This window comes from Cololabis saira, chromosome 20 (genome assembly GCF_033807715.1).
Source record: "Cololabis saira isolate AMF1-May2022 chromosome 20, fColSai1.1, whole genome shotgun sequence".
Lineage (NCBI taxonomy): Eukaryota > Metazoa > Chordata > Actinopteri > Beloniformes > Belonidae > Cololabis > Cololabis saira.
The window spans coordinates 3,420,307-3,447,786 of record NC_084606.1 but is presented as its reverse complement, the minus strand read 5'-3'; the positions used below and the strand labels follow the sequence as shown (position 1 = coordinate 3,447,786).

The 27,480-nt window shown below is 41.0% G+C and overlaps 1 protein-coding gene across 1 annotated transcript; it reads right to left on the bottom strand.

Moving 5' to 3' along the window:
• Positions 1–568: 568 nt before the first annotated feature.
• LOC133420918 (sialoadhesin-like) lies at positions 569–27,401 on the bottom strand. Its single transcript, XM_061710801.1, has 7 exons — positions 27,344–27,401; positions 26,010–26,273; positions 21,879–22,139; positions 4,340–4,606; positions 3,982–4,224; positions 1,449–1,600; positions 569–661 (listed from the first exon to the last, which is right to left on the bottom strand). The coding sequence occupies exons 1-7, from the start codon at positions 27,399–27,401 to the stop codon at positions 569–571; spliced, it is 1,338 nt and encodes a 445-aa protein (XP_061566785.1).
• Between the last annotated feature and the right edge of the window lie 79 nt (positions 27,402–27,480).

The window sequence follows — 27,480 nt, the reverse complement described above, 5'->3', positions numbered from 1 at the left end:
GCAGAATTGATGCTTTTCTGTTGCTCTTGTGCAACTGACAGAAAGTTATCAGCAAATTCTGAGGCCTTTAGGTGCCCTGGACTACAGCTGTGGTTTGAGATAATTCCACGCTTCTCCCCAACAGCATTTTTCCAGTCTCTAAATCCTGTGTTTATGAACGTGGCGTTTGTTGTTTTTTCTGCTGAATGACATGCAGATAGCACAGTAGGCAGAATCTTCAGAAACTGAATATCTTAGCCAAGGATATTTCGCCTCCCATGTCACACAATAGCGTAATTTCCTTTGACCTGACTGTGTTTGTGGGTATGTATGGTTTTGTTTGAACCACTTATTCTTTAGTAGTAAGTAGTACTTCTCTTCATCTGTCAGTTGTTTGTTTTTTAACTTTGCAGGATCCAATTCATGTAGAGTGCCTCCTCCTGTCACCTCTCTCCCAGCCTGTCCTCCTCCACTCTGCTGTCCATGTTCATTTCCTTACAGCAAAATAACAGAACATAAACACAAGTTTTTCTCACTCTCTATCTAATTAATGTAGTGTCTCTTTGGCTGACATTAGGTATCTCACCTCTCATGTCTCGCCCAGCCTGGCTTCCTCCACTCTGCTGTCCGTCTTTGTCTCCTTCTTCCACCTCTCCTCCTCTCTGCTGTCCATGTTGGTCTCCTGTCAATGTATCATATACTTTTAACAGAACACACAAACACCTACCTGCCCACTTGGGAGGCTTTCTGACGTCCCACCAGTCCGACATTTGCCTCGAATTGTCTAAATGGCAACACTTAATTTTCTATCAAACATCTCATCACTCTGACAGTTTTTGCCTCTTATAGTCGGAATCATGGTATTTTTCCTTTTTTCAAACATCCTGCCTTTCCGACTTTGTTGGGACTCCACAGTTGATCCTAGTCAGTGGTGAACTTGACTACCATAAGCAAAATGTGTTTTACATCCTATGTATAGACACACAGTGTGTGTGTGTGTGTGTGTGTGTGTGTGTGTGTGTGTGTGTGTGTGTGTGTGTGTGTGTGTGTGTGTGTGTGTGTGTGTGTGTGTGTGTGTGTGTACACACAGACGTCTATGTAGTTATCTTACAAACATACAACACATCATGTCACTGCTTTTCCTAACATGTGAAGTGAAGAGTGGGCATTGTACCGCCATCATCACCTCTGTCTCTTTTATTTGGACTCTCCTCACGCTTTCCCTCTCCAAACCTGAGCTTGCTTTGCAGAAGTCTTTTCATGGTCTCTCTGTGTCAGTGTCAGTGAGGAAAAGCAACACATGGTTATTGATCTGTTAATTCCTCTGCTATAGTTACAAGACGGGAGGCGAGTATTTCCCGCTGATTACTGAGGTTAGCTTATTATAATGGAATGTAATTTCGATATAGAAAGAAATACAAGACGCAAGCAGCCCACACACTCAGTAATATTATATGTTTTATACGTACCTTCTTGTATTTCCCGCTAACGTTTGAGCCGAGTGCTGGCACCTCCGTTGCAGGCTGCAGTCTTTTCCTCGTCTTTCCCAAACAAAGCTCTGTCCAATAGTATCCGTGCTCTACTTCCACGTCACATTCTGGCAGCCAATACAAAGTGCGACCTGCACGCGCGGACACGCGGGTGTCAAAGATCGTCTCCGCAGAGAAGAGGAGTCACTCTCCCTCGGTTCTCCCGCGTAATTTCACAATAAAACGTTTTTGGGGTTTTTTGGTCGAAAAAAATACCGAGGTCATGACCTCGGTGACCTCAATGGTAGCTACGGCCATGACTGAGCTCCAAAGTATCTTTCCATTTTTGGACTTGAATTTTTCAGCAGGATAAGCTTCAGCACCAGTGACCTCCTCGTCAGACTCACCAGATGTGTCAGTATCTTCTGGATGATACTCCACATCGTCTTCCTCCTCAGAATCCTGCTCCTCTGCATCACTATTCTGCTCATTGTCGTCTCTTTCACTTTCACCAAAAATATAGTCCAGAACTTGGCTTACTGTAAATCTTCTTCTCATCTTTGCATGCTGCAAACTGGAGATGTGCACTCTGCAAGTGAAATGAGTGAATTGACCTACATGGCTGGACATGCCCGACTTTATTTGCTTTTGTTTATGTGCAGGTAAACTGGAAGACAAAAATCCAAAATGAGAATCCACTGAAGCTCACATGACTGGGAGAGGAGCTGGCTGTCTGACAGTGCACTTATGATTTCAGTTTTGGCTCTAATTATTGCTTTATAACATAATTTTATAACCGGGTCGAAACCGACCCTAACCCCACAAAGGTAACAATTTCAACCAGAGTATTTTATAATTTAGTGACAACATTTTTTTTGATATTATTTTGTTGAAATAGAGGTTCCTGACAAAGTCAAAAAGCCTTGATGCAATAAACAGATTTTTGTGGTAGTTTTATGAATTTAAAACCTAAGAACGGGTCGGTGGCGACCCTAACACCAGACGAAGGTTAAACTTTTTTTATTAAAATATATATTTAAATTGCTGTCAAGCGATTAAAAAAAATGACTGAATTGATAATTAATCTATGTAATTAATCTCTTTTTTAATCTCACCTAAAAATTGCAGAGAAAAGCCCTCAACTTCAGGTGTTTTCCTTTGAATTCATTACATTATTGTGGCGGATCAAAATATTTATATATAACAACAAAAAAAGTGGCTTCATAAAGACTTTTTTTAACAGACTTGAACAGGTGCAGTCATAGCCATTTACATCCACTTGGCAAGTGCATTGAACAAAAAAATAATCATGTGTCCACTGAGGCACCCTGCATTCTGAATCAATTTTTCTCTTAGCCATTTTGCCATTATTCTGTTCTGGGGGGTCACATTCACGTTCTATGACTGGGGTAGAGGGCTGCATTGGTATTGGGTCCCGCCGGGTCCGGCGGGACCAGAGGTGGCAAATCCGGCTTCAGAAAGTAAAAGTCCTACCATGTATTTGTTCTGCACATTCACTCAACCAGCTGATTCTAATCAGCACAGCTCTTCAGCCAGGTAGATGAGCTAATTAGTGAACTCACCTGGTTTTAGTGAATGGACAGAACAAATATATGGCAGGACTTTTACTTTCTGAAGCCGGATTTGCCACCTCTGGGCGGGACCCAACGCAAATCTCCGGGAAGCGGGCGGTTTGAACTTTGCTGTGGACGGCTAAAAAAAACACTGCAGGATCGGGATGTAGTCTAGCGGCAAGATGGACATCAATGACGTGGAAAAAAACCTCAAACAAGGTCTTTACAAAACAATTACAAAGCAAGGAAAGTCAGATATTTGGAGAAACTGCGTTTAGTGTCTGTGGAGCATCTTGGAAGAGAAACGAGGGATTGGAACTACCTTCGGTCAGCAGCATTCTCTTCTTCCACAGCAATGTAATGGCCAAGTGATTCATTTGTTAAATTAATTTGTCTCATTCGTTAACTTTGTTTATTTCATGTTATTTATTAGTGTTATTTGAGCCACTCCCAGCCTACTCTCATTCACATAATTGATTCGTGAAACGTGAAATAGCTTGTGTGATGATGACAATGATGGATTTGCATCTAACTTTCGGTCAGGTGACCTATGAACTGTCAATTATCCATCAAGCTCCACAATTATCATGTGAACATTAAATCAGATAGATTTGGGTAGGACATTTCTCTTGTGAGACAGGAGAAGACACAAAATCAATGTATCTCTATTATTGTGCGGGCCTAAACTCTCAGAGTTTTGCGGATGCGGGCGGGAGTGGCTATAAACACAGTGGGAGCGGTTGGGAGCGGGATGAAGAAAACAGTCCCGTGCAGGGCTTTAGACTGGGGTATGGGTGGCCATAAGGGTAAAAAACGTGCTGGGGCAAAGTGAGGTGGTAGTAGCATTTTTTTTTTCTGTCTCTGGTATTGTTCAGGGGGCCGGGTCAAATGTGGAGGCGGGCCATGTGCGGCCCACGGGCTGTAGTTAGGGGACCACATCCTCAACAGCATCTCCTCACCTCTGACGGCCAGCCAGCTGCCCGGTGACGGTCCCAGTCCGGCGACGCTGCACTTGTACAGTCCCTCGTCATTTGGAGAAACCCTACGGATGGTCAGGTTTCCGCTGGTGCTGTTCCCAACGAGAAGATCGTCTTTGTAGAAGTAGGTGAGGTTGGAGGATGGAGCTCTCGTCCTGCAGCGCAGAGTCAGAGCTTCCCCCTCGGCCACAGGGTGGACAGGACCCTCCAGGATCACCGAACCGCCTGAAAGACGGACAACCAGACATCTACATTTAGCTCACACAATTATTTGAGCTCGCCTGACGTATTTGCGGAGTGTATCCTTTGCCAACTGGCCACCTCCAGTGTGTTTACTCACTGGCCACCGTGATGTTGATGGCGTTGCTGCATCGTCCTGCTGCAGACTCGCACCAGTAAACTCCAGAGTCTGAATAATAAACATCATTGAGCGAGCAGTTAGGTCCATGTCCTCTGCTCGGGAACGGAGGACAATATTCCTCTTGGTGGAAGGCCGTGCTCCTTTTAACCCTCCAGTCCTCAGCTGGGCTTCCCTGCTGCTCACAGATCAGAGAGAACGACTCGTACTCGAAGAACTGGGACCTGACGGGATTCACCCTCAGAGACGCTGGAAGAAAGACAGCCCTGGTGATAAATATAGGTGTCTTTTTAGAGTTTTATATACGAAAATGTTGTGGCTCCCCAGCAGCCAGCAGCAGACCAGCCCAACTCAGCTGCTGGCAATCCCAATCAGGCCAGCTGCTCCAGATCCCCCTCGTCACCAGCAGTCTACAAGGGGAGGCTGAGAGTGCATAGCCAGTGCTTGAACGTTGTCTACTGTTGGCTCCCTCCATGCAAACCAGTGTCTCTCCGCTCCACTCTTCCTTCTGGCTTCCAGTGTTGCCCCCATCACCCTCCCTCATGGACTCTCTCCCGTTACCCTCCTCCCAGGATTCCCCCTCCATACCTCCTCAGCCAGGTCTGAATAAACGCCTTTAAAACTCACCTCACTCCTGACTCGATTATCTGTCCCTGGGGTCCCAGCACATTTGGCTATTGTGGTTTCCTGAGCTTAACAGAACATCCAGGAAACCTCAGCTGCTCTGTCAAGTTTGTCATCTTCTTTAAAAAAAAATTTGAAAAAGCGCAGTTGTGATTGTGAAAATGAACTTAAGCAAATCTGCTTAATCCGTGTATCATTCGTTCTTTCCATTTTCAATTGGCAATCAAAAATCAAAACATGAAAAATGACTTTTTTTTTTAGTATAACACAAAATTGGAAAAACGTCTGGTTTTTCATATTTCAATTTTAGGCACAGATCAAAAATTTGAAATAGAAAAACGGGCCACAGGACTGAATTTGATTTTAATATTTAATTGGTCGGGTTTACGTGACCCGGAAATGGCTCTGTACGCGGTTCTACATTCATGGTACGTGGCAGTTCGGGTAACCACGGATTCTGCTTGTTTCCTGTTGTTGTGGCTGTTATTAAAAAGAAAAAGGATGTCGTTAAAGTTTAATAGGTCAAAATAAATCTAAATATGCACATTTGCAGAGACCTTTCAGTCAGAATCTTTTGAAAAGAGCAGTAAAGCGGGAGAAAAGGTGCAGAAAAACAGGAGTACTCACCAACAACAGTGCACATGGTTATGAGGTCCATGCTGAACTGCAGCGCTGACTGACTTTTGGTCTGGAGGGGAAGGGGGGGTCATGTCACAGCTTCCTGCTGACAAGACATAACCAGCAAAGACCTTGTTTGTGCAGGAAGTTATCCTTTGATGTCTTCAACTTCAAAAGCGTGAAAGCGTTAATGACCTTCCTCCATCCATTGTCTGATGCATTCGATGGTTGACGATGACCGACACTAGAAAATAACAACCATCTAGAAATTCTGAGCATATCCTCCCGCTGTTGGAGGATTAAAATGCTGCATTCTGCCACTAATGAGGTAAATAATCCCTATGAATCATCAAAACCTGATGATTAAGAGCATTCGGAGGCAGAAACTTCTGCAAGAAAATGTCAGTGTGTGCTATAGTGTGACCTTTATACGATCGACTTGACCTGTAGGGGATGATGCGTTAAACAATTAGGCTTCTCTTCCTGTTAATGTGGCCCGCCGCGTATTGGGGGCGGAGTTATACAGCATCTAAATTGGCCAATCCGCCACCACGTGTCGCAGAAATGTGTGTGATCCTGCTGACAGACAGACACACACACACACAGAGGTGAAAGTATTTCCTTCCAGCCCTGCAGGAATGGCAGAGGTAAAAATGATGATAATTCAACACCTTTCTCACAATATGAGCCATTATTACATTATGAGCGGCGCCAGTAAGGCTCATAATGTAATAATGAGCTCACTCATTGAGCAGTCATGTGACCTTAGTCATGTGACTCCTTTGAGTCTATAACTGCCAGAGCTACTTCATGTGGACCAAACAACTGATGAAGGTGTTTGGATGAACACCGAAACGTCTTGTGTTTTTAAGTATGTTTTAAGTCCAGTGTTTTTAAAAATAAAACCCTTTTTAGAAGAACTTTCTACCTGGATAAATGAATCTCCACAGACAATGTAATAAGTTATTACATTATTACAGGGATTATCAACCGGTGGTCCCTGGCGGTATTGCAGGTGGTCCGTTAAATTGTAAATGGAAAACAATAATAATTTTAAAAATATATATTTATTCTTTAGACTCAATTTATATTCCATTTACTATTCATTTTTGTGAATAATTTACCCATCCAAATTATGTCAAATGAGTGAGAGTGAACTTTATAATATTATAACCCCTCTTGGCTTCCTATTGGTCATTTTTCATTGACTGTTTTTTTGTTTTGTTTTTTTTTTATAGCAAAAGGTGCAAATAAAAATAGACACTGATGCAAATAAATAGCCTATATAGGCCCATACTCTTATTTAAAAGCAAGGGGCAAAATAAAACATCCCCAAAAGCAGTTGGTCCCTGAGTTGCTTCTTGGTTATAATGGTGGTCCCTGGGACAAAACCATTTGAAAACCTCTGCATTATTACATGCGCATAGCCGTTATTACGTTATGCACTCATGATTTTATTACATTATGAGCCGATTATTAGACGGGGATTCTTGAGATAAGGGACAAAACAGGTTTTAAAAATCTTTTTTTTTTAATGCACACTATATTCATTGGAACTGTATATTTCTGTAGAGAAGGGTCTTAGCTATTTAACCATGTAAAGAAACAGATTCTAAATGAAAGCACTTAAAAAAAAAATAAACATGCTTTACTTTAGAACTTGATTTGTGTCAATTCCGTCAGACACACTCAAAAAGTATACAATTTTAATTCTTCCAGTCTAACAAGAATCTAAAGTCCTGAAGTATGTCGGTATAGTGTTTAGTTACTCTGATATGTAATAAAATACAATATATAAACTTATGTTGTGATTTCATACTATTCTGAAAACCCAGATTTCTAAATGTCAGCATTTTCAATCTTTGTTTTTAATTTTAAAATGAAAAAAAATATTTGTTTAGATAAATAAGACATATGAGGATGTAGACCAGATGGTCCTTTTTACATAAACAACATAGACTGAACAAATACATTTTTTTTCTCAAAAATTAACAAAAACATACATCTGACGGTGTTGACGAAGAACTGATGGTGTTGACAAAAAACTAATGTGTATTACTGATTAATGAACAAATATGTTTTTAAACAGATGGAAGAACTAACTACTCTTTGTCTTATATTGAACATAAATCAGATAATATTAATAATAAACATACTGTAAATTCTCTTTTTTAAGTGGTGTGTGTGTGTGTGTGTGTGTGTGTGTGTGTGTGTGTGTGTGTGTGTGTGTGTGTGTGTGTGTGTGTGTGTGTGTGTGTATGTGTGTGTGTGTATGTGTGTGTGTGTGACTGCCCTGCACTGCTTCAAATTCAAATTTTGAATTGATATTCCTTAACAACAATACTGCTCAAAATGCTAATAATGAAACATGTATGAGCCGTTTATATGAACATAGAAGTGGATCCTCCATAGAGATGACCATTCAATGTAATATTCAGTTTCACCACGATATGTTGTCAAAATCTACAAACTGGTCCTTTAATGTAATATACAGTATAATTATAATATAAGCGCTGGGAAAGTTACACAATACTAAGCAGACCACAGCCTATCCATGCTCTACAAGTCAGAAGTGTAGGGTATACAGTATAAGGTCAAATAATGTAATATGTAATGGTTTAATTCATGCTATATGTGAACATTTATGTATAAAGAAAACCCTGAAATAATATTTTATTTCTTTACTATGTTCACAAATTATATTAAATTAGCATATTAAGAGGTTATAGGTGGATTTCTCAACTCCGTCAGCTTACATGTCAACTCCTGTAGAACCTGACGGAGTCGACGTCTGACAGAGTCGACGTCTGACAGAGTCGACGTCTGACAGAGTCGACGTCTGACGGAGTCGACGTCTGACGGAGTCGACGTCTGACAGAGTCGACATCTGACGGAGTTGACAAAAGGGTATGTATTTTCCCGCCAAAACATGTACTGTTCACTGCAGCTAGCTGGTTTCTCCTCAGTTGCTAGCTGTCTCAATAACCTTACTAAAATACCTTAATTCAATCCACTACTGTTTAAAAACATGATCATAACAGACAGACGGTGTTGACATGTTCCAGCTGTGACCATAGGAATATCAACGTTGTTTGTCTAAAATATCAAATGTAAAAGCTACCAGAGTATGAGTGGTAGCGTTGCATTCAGAACAGGCAGGGAGAGAAAAGGCTCCTTAGGGAAATAGCTGACCATTCTATTTCCTGATTTAGTGAGGATTGTAAAAGAATCTGACGGAGTTGACAGAAACTGAGGACAGAACTTTGATAGACAGGATTTTAGTGAAAATATTGTTTGAAGTTTCATGTATTGTTTTATTTATTTAAGACCACTCTTTGTTATTTAATATATATATATATATATATATATATATATATATATATATATATATATATATATATATATATATATATATATATATATATTTGCACACTCATAGAGTTTTTGAAAGGTTTTTTGGGTGGGTCAATACTGTGATCTCTTGCTCAGGACAGGTATAATAACATGGACCTCTTAACTACAGACCATACATTTCAAAAAATTCACACAGAAAAAGTGTGGTACTGAGCGTACCCCACAGTAGCTGTTTTTAGCTCTCTGTTAGCCACGCTTCTTCCCCTCCATCACAAACGAGCTTCAGCCGCCGGTGCCGCTCAAAATCTTATAATAAACACACATCAACTGTCTGTATTGTTAAATACAATTATAAAACGATTTAATAATTGATATATACGACGACGCGCATTACTTTTCTCAGTCAAAAGCGCTACCGTGAAAAATTCTCTCATCTACTTACCCCGCTACTCATAGATATGTTCAATGATACTTTGAAACAAGGCTCCCTTCCCCCAACTCTAAATCAGGCTTCAATTTCGCTCATTTTTAAGAAAGATAAGGACCCAAAAGAATGTGGCAGCTGGAGGCCAATAAGCTTGCTGAATTCGGATGTAAAGCTCCTGGCTAAAGTCTTAGCATGTCGGTTAGACCCTTGTGTACCGGACATAATCTCAGAGAGCCAGACAGGGTTCGTCAGAGGACGGCAACTGTTGTCTAACATCAGGCGGCTGTTAAATGTTGTGCTTTCTCCCAATGTTGCTCAAGCGGCTGAAATGGTTATATCGTTAGACGCGGAGAAAGCGTTTGATCGGGTTGAGTGGGACTATTTGTTTTCTGTTTTGGGGAAATTCGGTTTTGGGGCTAAATTTATTTCTTGGATACAACTTTTATATTCTGCTCCGACAGCTTGCGTAAACACCTAATTCCCACAGGTCTGATTATTTCTCGTTAACGAGAGGAACCCGTCAAGGCTGCCCAATGTCTCTGTTACTCTTCGCTATAGCAATTGAGCGTCTCTCTATAGCACTCAAATCATCCCCTCTCTTCACTGGTATATATAGATCTGGACTGGAACACCGGGTATCTCTTTATGCTGATGATCTTTTGTTGTATGTCACAGATCCGGTTAATTGTGATGATAATATTTTACAAATTTTTAAAACCTTTGGGTCGTTTTCTGTTTACAAGTTAAATGTCGGAAAAAGTGAGTGCTTCCCTATTAATGAAGCGGCAAAACAAATCCCGTCAGGCACCTTACCAGTTCGCCTCGACCGCACTAGTTTTCGTTATTTAGGTGTCAACATTGCTCACTCCTTCCCTTCTATTCATAAATATAATTTTGCAAAGTTGGTTATGGAAATTAAATCTGATCTGAAGCGCTGGGATTCTCTTCCTCTTTCTGTGATGGGTAGAATTAGTTCTATTAAAATGAACATTCTACCCAGACTCGTATTTCTTTTCCAGTGTCTTCCTATATTTTTACCAAATCTTTTTTTCGTATGGTAGACCAAGTAATCTCAGACTTTATTTGGGCTGGTAAACACCCGAGAGCACGCAGGGCTATATTGCAGAGAAGTCAACGTATGGGAGGCCTTGCATTACCCAATTTTTTATTTTATTATTGGGCAGCCAATCTACAAAAAAATTCATGCTTGGTGCAACTCTCCCAGTCTTGATTGGTGCATACTAGAGGAGAAAACTTCTCGCCCGTCCTCTCTGGCGGCTCTGGTTGGTGCCCCTTTGACATCTTCTTATCCTAGTTACATTAAAAACCCAGTTGTGTTCTCTTCTTTGAAAATTTTGAAACAATTTAGACAACATTTCAAGCTTTCTGCTCCCACTTTATGCAGCCCGATTTGCAATAATCAGTTGCTCCCTCCCTCTAATTTGGATGTGACGTTTGCCTTGTGGAGGGAGAGAGGCTTGACTCACTTTTCAGATTTATATTTAAAAGGCTCATTTGCCGCTTTTAACGATCTTCAAGTCAAGTATAATTTACCCCAGTCTCATAGGTTCCGTTTCTTTCAGGTTCGTGATTATGCCCGAACACACTTTGATTCTTACCCTCAACCTCCATCGAGTTCACTTCTTACTGAGGTGCTTTCACTTCCCAAGGCCCAGGGCAGGATTTCGATTTTGTATGATCTCATATCTTCCTCAGGACTGGCCTCTCTTGTGGGGCTCAGGGATAAATGGGAAAGGGAACTTCAACTAAACATGTCAGATGAATGGTGGGAGGAGGCTCTAATCAGGGTTAATTTTACTTCTTCTTGTGCCGTCTAAATCTGATTAAGTTTAAGGTCTTACATAGGATCCACTTTACAAAGGCTAAGCTCAACAGGTTGTTTCCGGATACGAGTGACACTTGCGATAGATGTGGCGGGTCTCCAGCGGACCATGATTTGATGTCCTTCTTGTCCTTGGAGAAGGTGAAATACTCTATTAGAGGCTCAACTGCTAACTTTTACATAAGATGGCAGCCTGTCATCACCTATGTGAATACTCTTACCTCTCTGGATCCTAGCTGATTTTATGTTCTCATGTGAGGTGGGCACCCAGGGCATCCCTCGTATTTAGCACCCTTGGTTATTTTTATTTATTTTTTTTTAATTTACTTTTTTTTATTATTATTATTTATTCATTTATTTTTTTGTGTAATTAATTTGTTTTTTGTGTGTTCGGTTTATTTCATTTAGCTGCTTTTATATAGTCACTTTTTCATCATTTTTATGTACTCTTGTTATCACCTACAGGTTTTGTTTTGTTTTATTCTGTTTATTTACTAATTAATTAATTTATTTTCTTTTTACATTATTTTTCTAAAGTTGAGGGGGGTGGGGGGGTTGTTGGAAAGTGCTGTTCTGTTAAGGTTTTAGCACGCCTTTCTCGGAAAATGGGGGAAAAAATATGGAGGACCATGTAGCTTGTGTTTGATTTCCGTATGTCGTCGGTTCCCAATAAAAAAGCGTTACCGTGGCGACGATAGATACCAAAAAGCACGCCCCCATTTCATCTGATCGATCCATATTTGATATTCTGCCATAACTTTTGAATGGTTCGACATAAAGAGTCATGGGTGGTGTCATCTGACTCGGTATTGAGTCCTTGAACATAATTGGCCTGAATTAGCCCCGCCCCTTATTCTGAAATAGTTAGTGTTTAGTAAACCTCTAGCTGGTGTTGGTAAATCTCTAGGTAGTGTAAACTCTAGTGTGTTAGAGTCAGTAGTCATAGTTGCAGCTATAGAACAAGACTATAATAGTTAGTCTCAAATATAGCTTGGTGGTAGATATGCTGCTATAGGCCTATGCTGCAGGGGGGCACCGACATGATCCACTGGGCGGTGCCTCTCACCCTTCTTCTCCTCTCCTTTTCCCTTCCTCTCTTCTCCATTTCCATTTATTATAAGTATCTCATAGTCATCATTTTTGCCCATCGCTCCTGTAGTTTCTTGTGCTGGCCCCCCTTTTTTCTCTTTTGTGCATGTTTGCAGGCCGGAGCTTCGGGAGCTGCATGCTGGCCTGCATGCAACTTTTAAATGGTATGACATACAGAGTCGTGGGTGGTGTCATCTGACTCAGTTTTGACTCCTTCACCTTAATTGGTGCAAATTAGTCCCGCCCCTTCTTCTGAATGGTCGATATGTGATAGGTCCGATTTTCTGCCATAACTTTTGAATGTTTTTTTTTTTTTTATTTATTTATTTTCGATCATGTGCTCAATATGGTACACTCATTCATAACATGTCGTGTAATCATTTGGATCGAAAAGGAGTAGGCTGAAGCTCTGAGCTTATAAATGCCTACCCTTTAACCTTCACATTATTATTATTTAAACTTTCTATAACAAATGCTTTCTAGCATTTCCACCCAAAAAAGAAGCAAACACAAAACACAAAAAGTACAGTAAGAAAGAAAAAAGGAAAAATAAATAATAAATAGTCCTGATTAAAACAAGGACAAAAAGATCAGTAATTATTACCTGCATAATTCCATAATTCTCTCTCTTGCATCTTATCTTTTAATCTTGTTGGTATTTAAAACATGATGTGTTTTAAACTATTTTTGAACTGTATGATGTTTTTACTTTGTTTAAGATTATCTGGCAAGCTATTCCACAACTTAACCCCTGTAACTGAAATACACATACTTTTAAGTGTTGTTTTAACTGTTGGTTGTTTGAGATTATGTTCCCCCCTTAACTCATATTGCCCATCTCTATCCTTAAACAGCTTTTGTATGTTGCAGGGGAGTGAATTATTCTTTGCTTTGTATATTATCTGTGCCGTTTTAAATTCAACTAAGTCAGTCAATTTGAGTGCGTTTAATTTCCAGAACAAAACATTTGTGTGATGATAAAATCCTACATTATTTACGATTCTTATTGCTTTTTTTGCAATACATAAATGGGTTGAAGATTGGTTTTAAAAGTATTTCCCCAAATCTCCACACAGTACGTCAGATACGGTAAAATTAATGAATTATTAAGTATGTATAATGTTTAATGTTTGACATAAAGACTCGTGGGTGGTGTCATCGGACTCGGTTTTGAGTCCTTGAACATAATTGCTGCAAATTAGCCCCGCCCCTTCATCTGATTGGTCGATATTGGATAGTTCCTACTTTCTGCCAACTTTTGAATGGTTGGATATAGAGAGTCGTGGGTGGTGTCATCCGCTAAATGTCCAGGCCTGAAGAATCTACATGCAAGTCATACAAGCGCTTCCACTGCAGCCTGATCGTGCACAAGGGTGCGAGGGCCCGTTCATCGCTGCTTGCAGCTTTAATTTTATTTTATCACCACATTAAAGTCCTAAGTCCCAAGATGTTCACCTTCCCTGGGTGTTGCTATTACTAAACATTTAAATACTGGGATAAAAAAAAAAACATCTAAAACACAGCAACAGTAGATATGTTTTTTTCAAATGTGATAATATAAACGTGAGGGCCAGCTGATTTAATTACATACAAGAAGCAGATCTGATGATGCATGACAACATTAGCATTTGTGTCTGTTGTTGGCTTATTTTTACTGTGTTGCATCTTCATTTGGAAGTCATTTTCTGCACGGGCCAGCTTTCCTTCACAATAAGAGTTTAATTAACACTACATTTCTACAGTAACAGAAGAACAGGCGAAGCTGACAGAGCTGAGATAAAACACCTACATATTTGTAAATGCAAACTACATTTGTATTCAGGCTCATCTAAAACATAAACAGGCTGAAAAATGGGTCTCCTATGGAGTTGTCAACGTAAGGAACCCGTGAGCATGTTAATAACTCAGATAGGACACGCATTCAAACATGGTCTGGGAAACCTCAGAGATTATGAAAAAAGGCTTGTAAACTGTCGATCACTCTGGTCCAAGTTGATATGGTTCTCTCTTTTTCTCACCGTCTCGAGCTGTATGAAGAACAAAAAACAAAAAACACATTTAATTACATCATTATGCAAGAACACACAGGCACACAGAATAAAAATCGGGAACTCTTATCTAACCAACATGAGGGGAAATATGTAAACATCTTTACTGACAAACCTCAGCGTCTTTAAAAAAATTTTATGCCGACAACACACTCAGATACAGTCAATGTCAAAGTTACACAGCCCCAAGGAGGAATGAGAGCTTAATACAAAACAGATATTTAAGCCTTCTTCATTAACCCTAACTTTGTAGAGGAAAAGGAGAAGATAATCCCCAACTGTCTCCTAGAACACAAGAGATGACTTTCAGACACCTCAGAAACCTATGCTGTTTGGTTTCCATGGTGAAGCATGGTGGCGGCAGCATTATAATGTGTTGTGCTGCTTCAGGCACAGGGAACCGTGTTTGGATGGATGGCGCCGCGAAAATTAGGAGTGTGTTGATAATCTGGAAAGTCAGTAAACTGAGTCAATGATCCATTACTGAGATCCCGCAAAGAGATATCGTCCACGTCAATTATGAACAAATGTAAGAGATTGTTGCAATAACACTTATAACTCTAATGTTTTGACAAAAAAGCCACTAATATGGGACTGATGTGTGATCGCTGCTAATGAAAAATAAATATATAAAAAAATAAACTACGATGAAAAAGTAATATTTAGCAGTTTGCTGGTCTCATGTGAGAATGATGAAGCAAGTTACTTCAAACACTTTTTACAACCGCTTATGATAAGTAACCATAGCGATGAGAGAGTTGTTTATGACCGAGTTGAACAAGATTTCTAAAATCCCAAATAACAAAACCGAGATTCAGACCCCAAATCCCAGATGAGCTGAAGAGGAGATGTTGTGGATGTAGAGCAGATACAAAGCGGAGAGAGAAAGTTTCAAACATCTCTTCCTTTGATCACAGTAAGGGATGTGAAACGTCTCATGGACGAGCTTGCACCGCCAATCAGATTCCAGTCAAGTGTGGCTTCTGGATGTTGAAGCGGAACTGAAAATGTTCAGTTGGGAGCATTGTCATGTGTCATGGGTGAAAAAGTTAGTCACAACCTCTTTTTTTATAACCAATCGTGCCCCCCCCCCACCTGAAAAAAAATGGGTTTTCTGAATAACAAGCTGTTCAGCATTTTCTACTTGTATATTCTACAAAACGTCATGTCTCTCTTTAGTCTTTAGTCGCATCAAATTCAGGTTTTCTTTGTTTATATATAAATAAAACACCACAGAACATAGTTTGTGAGGTGAACTTGCAGGTTGTGAAGCTGCTCAGCATGTTTTTACTTGAAGTCACGTTATCTGATGGAGCTGAAGTCGACCACGTTACGCAACAGAAAAGGATTTAGTCACGGTTCCTCCTCGTTATTGGACTGAATCCAAAACTGGCTCAATGCTCGGCTTTGAGTGGAGTTTAGACTTAGTTTAGTTTAGTTTATTTAAGGATCCCCATTAGAAGCACGTAAATGTGCCTCTAGTCTTCCTGGGGTCCTGAACATAAAAATACAGTACAGTGCAGTCATACAATAAAAAAACGACAACAAAAACATTTAAAGAAAACAATAAAGCAGGCTGCACGGACCTAAAATGATAAAAACATAAATTTGAGAGTAATACTGATAAACAGTAAAGTAAGTAGAGCCAAATTAAAAATAATCAAGAGAGAACAAAGACAATCAGACAGGCTGATTGTATAACAGACTATACCAGACACAGAACATGCTCAACGGACGAACAGTATAATCCACAGAGTACAAACAAATAAACCAACATAAACAGACAGGCTTAGCCACATGTGAGGACATACTTCTCTTAGTTGGTGAGATATTTCTTGGTAAGTTTTTTGAAAGTGATTTTGTTATTTACAGTTTGTTTGATATGTTTAGGCGGAGAATTCCAGAGAGCTATTGATCTGTATATGACAGTAAGCTTGCGAGAATTTGTTTTTGGAGCTGGGAGCGATATATTACCAGAGGCAGCGCCTCTAGTGCTGTAACCGTGCTCTGATGTCATTTGTAACCGACGAGCCAAGCTCAATGGATATTTGGTGCTAATAATGCATCGCAATAACGTTAGAAGATGTAATGATATTGGCCGGGTTTCCCAGATCAGTTAAGTAGTTCTTAACAGCGAAAGACTTCTTTCAAACCTTCTTAAGGAGCCTGTGAAAGAAAATCGCGTTTCCCAGAGTCGCTCTTAGCTTAAGTATCTCTTTCATTAAGAAGGAAATTAAAGATGCTGCTGACCCAGTCTTTACAACCATCTTTGAACAAAGACTCACAGATCCAGCCGTGTCAGGCAAATCAATATTACACCAAGCAATGAGATATTAAAACAATGCACCCCGCACAAGTTTTGATCTATTTTATACTTTAGATTTATATTGTTTAGCATTTATTGGTGACAGCAAAGGGGGGGGAAAAAAAGAAAAATAAGGAATAACAAGTGTGTTCCTGTATATGCTTTATGCGCACAAATAAAACGATCATCATGAATATCATTTATTTGATAATTTGGCTGCTATACAGCATGTTCTCGCTGCAAATCAACCGCGTCGCCGTGCGCGAAGCAGAACTGTTTATATGAACGCATTCGTGCGTCAGCACTTCAGTCCCCTGGACGCGCTGTCGGACCGCGCTGTCCAGGCAGCCGGGACACCGATCCTCCTGCGCCGCGCCCGAGCGCATCTATGTGATGACAGGGAAGCAGCAGCTGATCAACGGGATCCTTTGATGAATCGTTCATTACAGTCTCAAATATAATCAATGGTGTCGGTTTATATTAAAGAATCTTTTTGCCCAGAAGAAAAAAGAGCGAAGACAACGACCCATAACTATTTTCTTCTCTTGAAAAAACCCACCTGCGGGATGCAGCAGCATCAGAAGAGCAGGAATACGTGCGTGGCGGGGATGATCTCTGCAATCTGAAGCCCTCTATAATTGTAAAAAGAATTTCACTTATCACGGGTTCTTTTTGGAACATAACCCCTGCGAAAAACCAGGGATTGCTGTAATTCCACGTTGCGATTTGCGAAACTCGCCTTCTCTTGGCTCATGTTTTTGAACGCACACACACGCCCACCACGTTTCCTTCCGGTTTCTGCGTGTGGGGAAAAAAAGCCTCACTGTAGCCAGAAATAACGGAGTAACGCACCGTTTGGATGAAAAACCGTCATTGAATTATATTTATCATCTTAATTTTTCATTATAACGCACAGGCAGCAGGGAATTAGTGCGTTAGGTAGCAGTGCTGCGTGTGAAAATGCGCTGATAGTGATCGGTGATCGATTTGCCTGGCATCGATTGATTTGGTTTCAGAACCGGACAGCTGCTCCAAAGAGCTTCTGAAAGAGCGAAACTAAAGAACGGTGTTAAGAAGTCATCTGGGAAACACCCGTATCTTAGGATTCTCTCTTAGTTCAAACCTTCTTTGAACCTCTCTTAAATCCTTAAGAGAGGTTGGATCTGGGAAACCCGGCCATTTTCTGCTCAACAGTCAGCCACATCAACTGTGCATGCATGTAGTTTATGTTGGTTCTAAATGAGCTACCAAGAGCAAGCCGAGCCACCTTATTCTGAGCAACCTGTAACTTCCTCAGATCAGATTTTGAAGCTGAACACCAAATCACAGGACAGTATTCCAGATGAGACAGAACCAGAGAATGCAGAACTGATTTCATTATTGAAGGAGTGATGAAGGTAGCACACTTTCTAGTCATGCCAATTCCTTTTCCCATTTTAGTGACAATGTTATTTATATGATTTGACCATGATAGTGAGCTATCAATGGTTACAGCCAGCAGTTTTAATGTGTTGACTTGTTCAATATTTATGGTGTTTATATCCAATTTTAATTGAGGGTTTTTTGCCAACATATGTCGAGTTCCAAACACAATGGACTTTGTCTTGGAGGTATTTAAAACTAGCTTATTGCATTCAACCCACTCATTCACCTGTTTTAGTGCATTATTTAGGGAACAAGTTACTGCTTGCTCAGACAAAGCAGCGTAATACAGGGCAGTGTCATCTGCATACATAACTGTGTTGACATTTTGTATATACAAAGGCAAGTCATTGGTGAAAATTGAGTATAACAAAGGCCCAAGGCAGCTTCCTTGTGGGACCCCACAGTCCATTGCTTTCCAGTTTGAGTAGCTGCCATTAAGGAAAACACTCTGTTTCCTCCCTGAGAGATAATGCCTAAACCATGAGGTTGCAGTGGGAGAGAGGCCATAACATTGTAGCTTGCCAATTAGTAAGCTATGATCGATTACGTCAAAGGCCGCACTGAAGTCCAACATTACTGCTCCCACTAATTTCTTATCATCCATGCCTGTTAGCCAGTCATCAGTCATATGTGCAAGTGCAGTGCCGTTGGCAGCTAGAAAGTAGATTATTTTCAGAAAAATAGTCCATCAGTTGCTCAAATACAATTTTTTCAATAACTTTACTTAGTAATGGTAGTATACTTATTGGGCGACTTTTAGGACCGTTAAACATTTTGTTTTTATCTTTTGGAAGAGGAATGATTTTGGCTTCTTTCCACATGGTTGGATGAATCCCATGGCCTAGGCATTGATTAAAAATGTGACATATTGGAGTGGTAACAGAGCTGACTACAAGTTTGAGCAATTTACTTTCTAAGTTATCAAGGCCAGGAGAAATGGAGTCAGGCTGTGACATAAGTAGTTCTGCAACAGTTTTCCTATCAATCTGACTGAATTTGAAAAGGCAGTTTTTGTCTTTCATAATACTATTCTGTATCAACGTGTATGATAGTGACCCATCACTGCATTGCTTATTCGCTCTTAACTTTTCAACTTTACTTTTAAAAAAGTCATTAAAATGATTTGCAATATCCTGAGGCTTAGTTATAAATGCTCCATCTTCAGATTGTATGAACGAGATAGGTGTGTTGGTTTTCCTGCCAATTATATTATTCAGTGTGGACCATCATTTTTTTCCATCATTTTTTGCCTCATTAATCCCTTGTTTATAGTACTCTTTCTTCTTCCTTCTGTTTAACTTTATTATCACAAATAAAAAAATGAATGTGCCTCCTGTGGCTGTGGCAACCTTTTGCTGAATAATACTCGATTTAACATTCAAATAAAATATTTCTCCTTTTGCATGTGGAGATTAGCACCTTCCCTTCGAACGTATTAAATACAGACGCAATCACAATCCCCGCAATAACTTTCAGGCTTGGTAAATCTCATTGCGCGTGGTAAATGGACCAATTTGCATCTTCCCCTCCCAGTATTCAGGATTTGTGGCGGGTACGCCCCATATTGATTATTCATCAGGGCAAAAGTACTAAATGAACAGCGTGTGCTATTTTGCGCATTTGAGAGACGCAGTCCTCTTTGCACGCTGTTAGTAGATCAGCTGGCACTTTGGTTTGCGGGTGCTGTCAAGTTTGCACACGTTTTTACACACGCAAACCTTTAGTAAATCAGGCCCTAAGTCTATACAAGTAGAGGAAGTGGTGCCATGTTTATTTGTAGAAATTCGTGTCGGTTGAGATACAATTTGTGTCAAATTGCTTACACGAGCAATAGACAATAACTTGCATTTCATGGGACACTTGGTGGAGAGCCAGTCAATATTCATAATCCCTAGAAGATATAGTTCTCTACTTCCATCAGAAGCTTTATCAACCATACTACACATATTTAAAAAATATTATATACTAGCACCTTAGCACCGCAGACACAACCCATCACTAAACTTTGATCTCGTTTCCTGCTCATGGTTTCGGTGCAGTTGTTGCCGTGACAAGAGCGGCTGCTGTTAACCACGACTCTTTGTTTTTACTGAACATTTGTCTGTGACCTCCTTCTCAAGTCTATCAGTGTTGTGCAAGTTCTTACTTCTCATGAATTAGTTTAAAGTTCAGTTCACAAAGTTTAAAAATGAACACTTCACATTCATAGTTCACCATTTTCATTTTGAACTAGTTCAAATTCAGTTCATTTCAATATTTTTAGGTGAGAAGTACGAATGAAACGCCCCCCTATCCTAAAACTGTTCACCCTATACCAGTGGTCTCCAACCCTGGTCCCCAGGACCCCTTGTCCTGCATGTTTTAGATATTTCCCCTCAGAACTCTGTTGTCTTTACCGCGAGCTCTCTTCCAGTATTTGTAGATGCACAACACAAGGATTATGTTGTAGAGGATGAACAGCAGGATGAAACACAGCACCCTCTTCGGAGACATCACAGGAGGAATAAGACCACCATCACCATCACCATCATCATCAGCAGCAGCAGCAGCAGCAGGCTGAGTTCCAACTGTAAGGAAGAAACCATTAAAACATCTCATTGTTCAAACGCACTTACTTACTTAGCTTGTCATCAAGGTCTGCACAATGATTTCATAAAGTTCATTTTGTCCACGGCTTTACAATTTAATTTGCTGATTCTTTTCGTCGGACAAGAATATTTAGGTTTTTTAAATACCTGACATGTTTCGGCAATCGCTTACTTACTACAATTACTCTGCTATCTGCTCTGCAATATTTATATATATATATATATATATATATATATATATATATATATATATATATATATATATATATATATATATATATATTATTATTATTATATTTATTTATTTTTTAATTGCTGTCAAGCAAATAAAAATAATTTAGCAATTCATTAATTAAGATCTGTAATTAATTCATCTAATTAATCTCTTTTTAATCTCACCTAAAGAGAAAGGCCCTCAGGGGCCCTTGAGGTTGTTTTCCATTGAATTCATTACATTATTGTGGCAGATAGATCAAAAGATTGATACATAACAACAAAGAAAAGTGGGTTTATAAGTCTTTTTTTTTTTTTTTTTTTTACAGATTTGAACAGATGCAGTCGTAGCCATTTACATTCACTTAGCAAAAACATTCGCCCTCCTCTCGGTCGCAGATGTGGGCAGTCGTCTGGTGCTCTCCTAGAGTCTAGTTTGGACAAGAGCGTTGCTATGGTAACATCATTGCTGCTAACATTAGCTGTGGCTGCGGTCGCGACCTCGTACTTTACTTTGATGTGGTAGGCTAAACTTGAGCTGCTTCGGTGGGAAGCAAAGTCCTTTCTACAAAGAACACATACCACTCTACCCTTATCAATCTTAAGCCTACAAACGTCTGGTAAACACGCCTGTAATTAAATAATCGCAATGAAGGCGCTAACTTGACACCCCTAATTATAACACCAAAAAAAACTGATTCGTCATCAAGTGCGACAACTGAGACATACTTGTTCGCGGGGTCAGTGAGAACAACTTTCTGTTCATGCTCAGTGGTGACGCTTCAACATACGTTAATTTAACAACCAATTTCAGTTTAAGGATCACAAGTTGAACTGCAGCCAGCTGATATTTCCCTCAAATCGTTTGGTCCAAGTCAAGAGATCGAACTGACTTCTCTTTCTCTGTTCTGATGTGCACAAATGTTGCCACTTTCTTTGTGTGATTTTTTAAAATGTTTGTGTCTGTGTGTAGTTGAACTCAATCACCTCTCACAGCCAGGAAACTCTCTGGTGACTCTCCTTCTGTTGGGTGTTTACACTTGTAGAGGCCCTCGTCAGCTTTGGACAATCTGGGAAGAGTCAACGTTCCATCCGAGGAGTTTTCGATCTCAAACCCATTTTTGTAGAAGACTGCGTTAAAATCGGACGAAGGACGCGGCGCATATCTTTCCTTGTAGGAGCAGCGAAGGGTCACCTGGTCCCCCGCAGCCACAGGAAGTGCAGGACTTTCCAGGATCACGACGCCAACTGATATATAAAGAAAAAACCCTTGTGATTAATTTAGTCACACAAATCTAAACGTCAAACACAAAATGTAAATGAGATTACGTTTTGACTCAGATAGGTCATCTTGTTTTAAGCCTGCGGTTTACTCGTAGTTCCTAGAAGATATCTAAATGTAGATTTGGAGGGCGGGCGTTCTGCTATCAGGCACCATTACTTTGGAACCAACTTCCAATCTGGGTTAAGGAGGCTGACACCACCTCCACCTTTAAAACTAAACTTAAAACATTTCTGTTTAGTAAAGCCTATAGTTAGTGTTTAGTAAACCTCTAGCTGGTGTTTGTAAATCCCTAGGTAGTGTAAACTCTAATGTGTCAGAGTCGCTCCTGTAGTTTCTTGTACTGCCCCCCCCTTCTCCTCCCTTTTTTCTCTTTTGTCCATGTTGCAGCATCCTCTGCCGGACACCGGAACCTGCAGCATGGGAGTGAGAGGGGCAGGGTAACGGCCGGGCAGGCGGGGGAGAGGTTTGTCCGTCAAGACTCCTTCTCAACCTTTCCCCGACCCTGCACCCAAACCTGGGACTTGACGCTTGGGCCGGAGCTTCGGGAGCTGCGTGCTGGCCTGCGGTCCCCACCCCTGGTCATCCCGTTGCTGCTTCCACCTGCCTGCTGTGCTGTTGCCGTCCCTGACCCACCAGTCTGGCCCTCGGCAGGAGGGTCCCCCCTTATGATCCAGGTCCTGCTCAAGGTTTCTTCCCTCCTAAAGGGGAGTTTTTCCTTGCCACTGTTTGGCTTAAGGTTTTTCTCCCACTAGGGGAGTTTTTACCTGCCATTGTTTATGTAATAACTGCTCGGGGGTCATGTTCTGGGTATGGGTCTCTGGAAAGCGTCTAGAGACAACTCTGTTGTATTAGACGCTATATAAATAAAATTGAATTGAATTGAAATTAACTGCTATTTGATGTAACAACATGACAATAATTTCATCATATTTGGTTCATAACCATTAGCACCCTGCAACGGAAAGTGGCAGATGGGTGCGTCTAATCATTACTTTCAAAGAAATAATCGTACGACCAGACCTCCAAAACGTTTTATTGTGCATTCGTCGAATAAAGTTTGTAAAAGAAAAATGCTGCGGATTCCAGATAACACATTTGATGTTTTAAAACAAAAATAATGATTAGATGTAGTGCAGGACGGTGATAGCCAATCACTCAATCACTATGGTAACACATTTTGGTAACGGCAGACATGCACTGACTGCTGGGAATGTGCATTTAAACGCTTGCGGTGTGTCTTTAAATGTTGGCCATGTGTGATTAACTTGCAGTTGGTAGGTCTGCCACAGAGGCAGTGGGTAGAAAGTCGGTTGATACAACCAAACCCCATGCAAACTCTGCACGGAAAGGCCTCAAACTGAATGCAAATTTAGGACTGCTTGCATTTATGCTCCAGGAGTAACAGCACAGCACAACTTCGAACCTATTTAAGTTCATGTCAATTTCTTAAAACTGTTTACCCTCAGTGGACCCAACTTTCTGTGCAGAAAAATGACCAACTTTGAAACACACAATGTCATTTTTATACTACTGGTCTAAGGTGTTATAGCGCCCCAACTTTTCAGTTTGTTACTGAAATTTAAGCATTGTTACATGGTGCTCTGAAAGGAAAGCTTATAGCGCAAACAACTGACCTAAAATTAACCACTTTATAAACAAATGTATTTTAAGCCAGCTTTGACAGAGACAACAGTTGGTATTTATCGTTGGTATTCTTTTTACAATGGAAACCAAATAATCTTCAGAAAGTTCTTGTCACCTCTGTTGCAGATCATCCCATAAATATAACACTTGGAGCTTGCTTTTCCTTCACTCTCCTGCATAGTTTCAGTCCAGAGATGTTGTGTTTTCAAGCTTAACAAGTTGTTCTTCCTACTCTAACCCTTCCTACCCTAACCCATATCAGAGGGTACTAACCCTACCCCATACCAGCGGGTACTAACTCTAACCCATACCAGCAGGTACTAACCCTAACCCATACCAGCAGGTACTAACCCTAACCCATACCAGCGGGTACTAACCCTAACCCATACCAGCAGGTACTAACCCTAACCCATACCAGCGGATACTAACCCATACCAGCAGGTACTGAGGCTGGACCTCAGTGCTGCTTTTGACACTGTAGATCATGGCATTTTACTGCACAGGTTAGAGCATGTTGTTGGGATTAAAGGAACAGCTCTACGTTGGTTTAAATCATATCTATCTGACAGGTTCCACTTTGTTCATGTACATGAGGTTTCTTCAGAACAGTCAAGGGTCTGTTATGGTGTTCCGCAGGGTTCAGTGCTAGGGCCAATCTTGTTCAGTTTATACATGCAGCCATTGGGAAGTATAATCCAGAATCACGGCATACACTTTCATTGCTATGCTGATGATACGCAGCTCTTTTTGTCTATGAAGCCGGATGAGACAGAACCGTTGGTTAAACTTCAGGCGTGTCTTAGGGACATCAAGGACTGGATGTCCAGAAATTTACTGCTTCTAAATTCAGATAAAACAGAGGTTATCATTCTTGGTCCAGAGAATCTTAGGAAGGGACTAGATGGTGTTGCGATGGCTTCCAGTGCAACTGTGAGAAACCTTGGTGTTGTTTTCGATCAGGATTTGTCGTTTAAACCATATGTTAATCAGGTTTGTAAAATAGCGTTTTTCCATCTCCGTAATATTGCAAAAATTAGGAAAATCCTCTCGCAGAGTGATGCAGAAAAACTAGTTAATGCCTTTGTATCTTCTAGACTGGATTACTGTAATGTGTTGTTAGCAGGATGTCCAAGTAATTTGCTGAATAGGCTCCAGCTGATCCAGAATGCAGCAGCACGAGTACTGACAGGAATCAGCTGTTTAGTAAAGCCTATAGTTAGTGTTTAGTAAACCTCTAGCTGGTGTTGGTAAATCTCTAGGTAGTGTAAACTCTAGTGTGTTAGAGTCAGTAGTCATAGTTGCAGCTATAGAACAAGACTATAATAGTTAGTCTCAAATATAGCTTTGCCGTAGATATGCTGCTATAGGCTTATGCTGCAGGGGGGCACCGACATGATCCGCTGGGCGGTGCCTCTCACCCTTCTTCTCCTCTCCTTTTCCCGCCCCCCCCCCCATCCCTGGTCATCCCATTGCTGCTTCCATCTGCCCACGTGGATGTCTGCTGTGTGTTGTTGACACCCCCCCCCCCCCCCCTCTGATCATCCTGTTGCTGCTTCCGCCTGCCTGCCCCCCCCCTGGTCATCCAGTTGCTGCTTCCACAAGACTGCTGTGTGCTGCCGACGCCCACCCCCCCCCCCTCCCTCTGGTCATCCCGCTGCTGCTTCCACCTGCCTGCTGTGCTGCTGACGTCCCCGACTTCCCCAGTCTGGCCTTCGGCAGGAGGGCCCCCCCTATGAGCCTGGTCCTGCTCAAGGTTTCTTCCCTCCTAAAGGGGAGTTTTTCCTTGCCACTGTTTGGCTTAAGGCTTTTCTCCCACTATGGGAGTTTTTACCTGCCATTGTTTATATAATAATTGCTCGGGGTTTATGTTTATGTTTATGTTCATGTTCTGGATCTCTGGAAAGCGTCTACAGACAACATCTGTTGTATTAGACGCTATATAAATAAAGTTGAATTGAATTGAATTGAATTAACCCTAATATGATATGATATGGCACCCACGATTCTATCAGTCTGCCCCAGGGCAGCTGTGGCTACAAAACGTAGCTACTACCACCGGTGAGAATGAGTAGGAATGAATAATGGTCTAAGTGTAGCACTTTGAAATTCATTGAATGTAAAGTGCATTACAAGTTAAAATCATTATTGTTATTATTACCTGTAGTGTGCATGAATAATTGAGAGCTTACCGTTGACCGTGATGTTGAGGACATTGCTGCACTCCCCCCACTTAGACTCACACCAGTACAATCCAGTGTCTGACGTGTAGACGCTCTGCTTGAAGCAAGATGAGCCATTTGGCCGACCCCAGCCATCCTCACACACAACCAACTTAGATGGGGTGTTCCTCTTCACCGTCCAACCAGTGCCGTTTCCAGGTACCGCACAGTCCATGGTGAAGGACTCATAGCGAAAGAACTGAGATTGGTCAGGACGGATACTCAGCGCGGCGGCTGTAGATTAGAACAGGAGAGAAGTCAAACTCGTGTTTTTCAGTTCTGGTTTCTGTCTGGTAGAAAAAGAAGGACTCGATAATGAATTCTTAACTGGACTGAATTACAGAAAACTATATACATATATGTCATTATCATAATAAGATTAGATACTGAGAACACCATGAGCAGCAGTTTTGCTAAACCTTCAGGTTTTCTACTAGGTTTTCTACTTCTAGGAAATGGAACAGCCAAAACAAACAAACAAAAAATCCTTCTTCCTAAAATTACACAGAGAGTGATATATTATAATAAAAAATACATTTCTTACAGATCACAAGGCAGAGTGATGCAGCTCCCATACTGTCTGTCAAAAGTCTGCAGCTCACTCTAGAAATGCCACCTCTAAACCCACATCCTGCAAACACCCGGAAATCACAGCACCTCACAGAGGGCATCTATACAGTAAATCAACCCACCAGCACTGATCTTCTGAGAAAAAAATAAAACTTCATCAATGCCAGCTTCAAATACCAGCCTAACCCTCAGATCATCTTCGCTCTCGTCTCTGCACCCCTCCCCCCCACCCCTTTTCTCTTCTCCTTCTCCCCTCTCTTTCTCTACCTCATAGATTCCTAGGGGGTTCGTCGTTGCCCGGGCGCTGCGGCGGATTCCCTACCAGCTTCCCCACAACGCATCGACTGATCCATAGATCATCATCATCGTCATTGTCATCATCATCGCCATCATCATCACCATCGTCATCGTCATCATCTTCGTATCAATAAATCATTTAAACGTATCCTGTTGATGGCGTGGTCCTTGCTAGTGAATGTTAATATTAAGGGGATTTAAGTAGGGATGGTGCCAATGGTCTGAAAAGTGTTCTAAGAAAGGCCCCCACACCTTATGAAATTTTTCTTTAAAGTTATGGATGGAATAGTATATTTTTTCCAGATATAGGCAGGACATTATATCTATCACCCACTGAGCGTGGTCGGGCGGAGCAGCATTCTTCCACCTCAATAGAATTGCCCGTCTGGCAAGCAGAGAGGCAAATGACAAAGTTCGACGTTAATCCAGGCTCAGACGTGCATCAGCCTCGCCTCCCATGGTACCAAAGAGAGCAACTAAAGGGTTGGGCTCCATGTCCAAATGATGATGATATAGCCGAGTCTAGTGAGTCAAAAAATGATTTAGGAATGAATGCTACCAGCGAGAGAGGAGA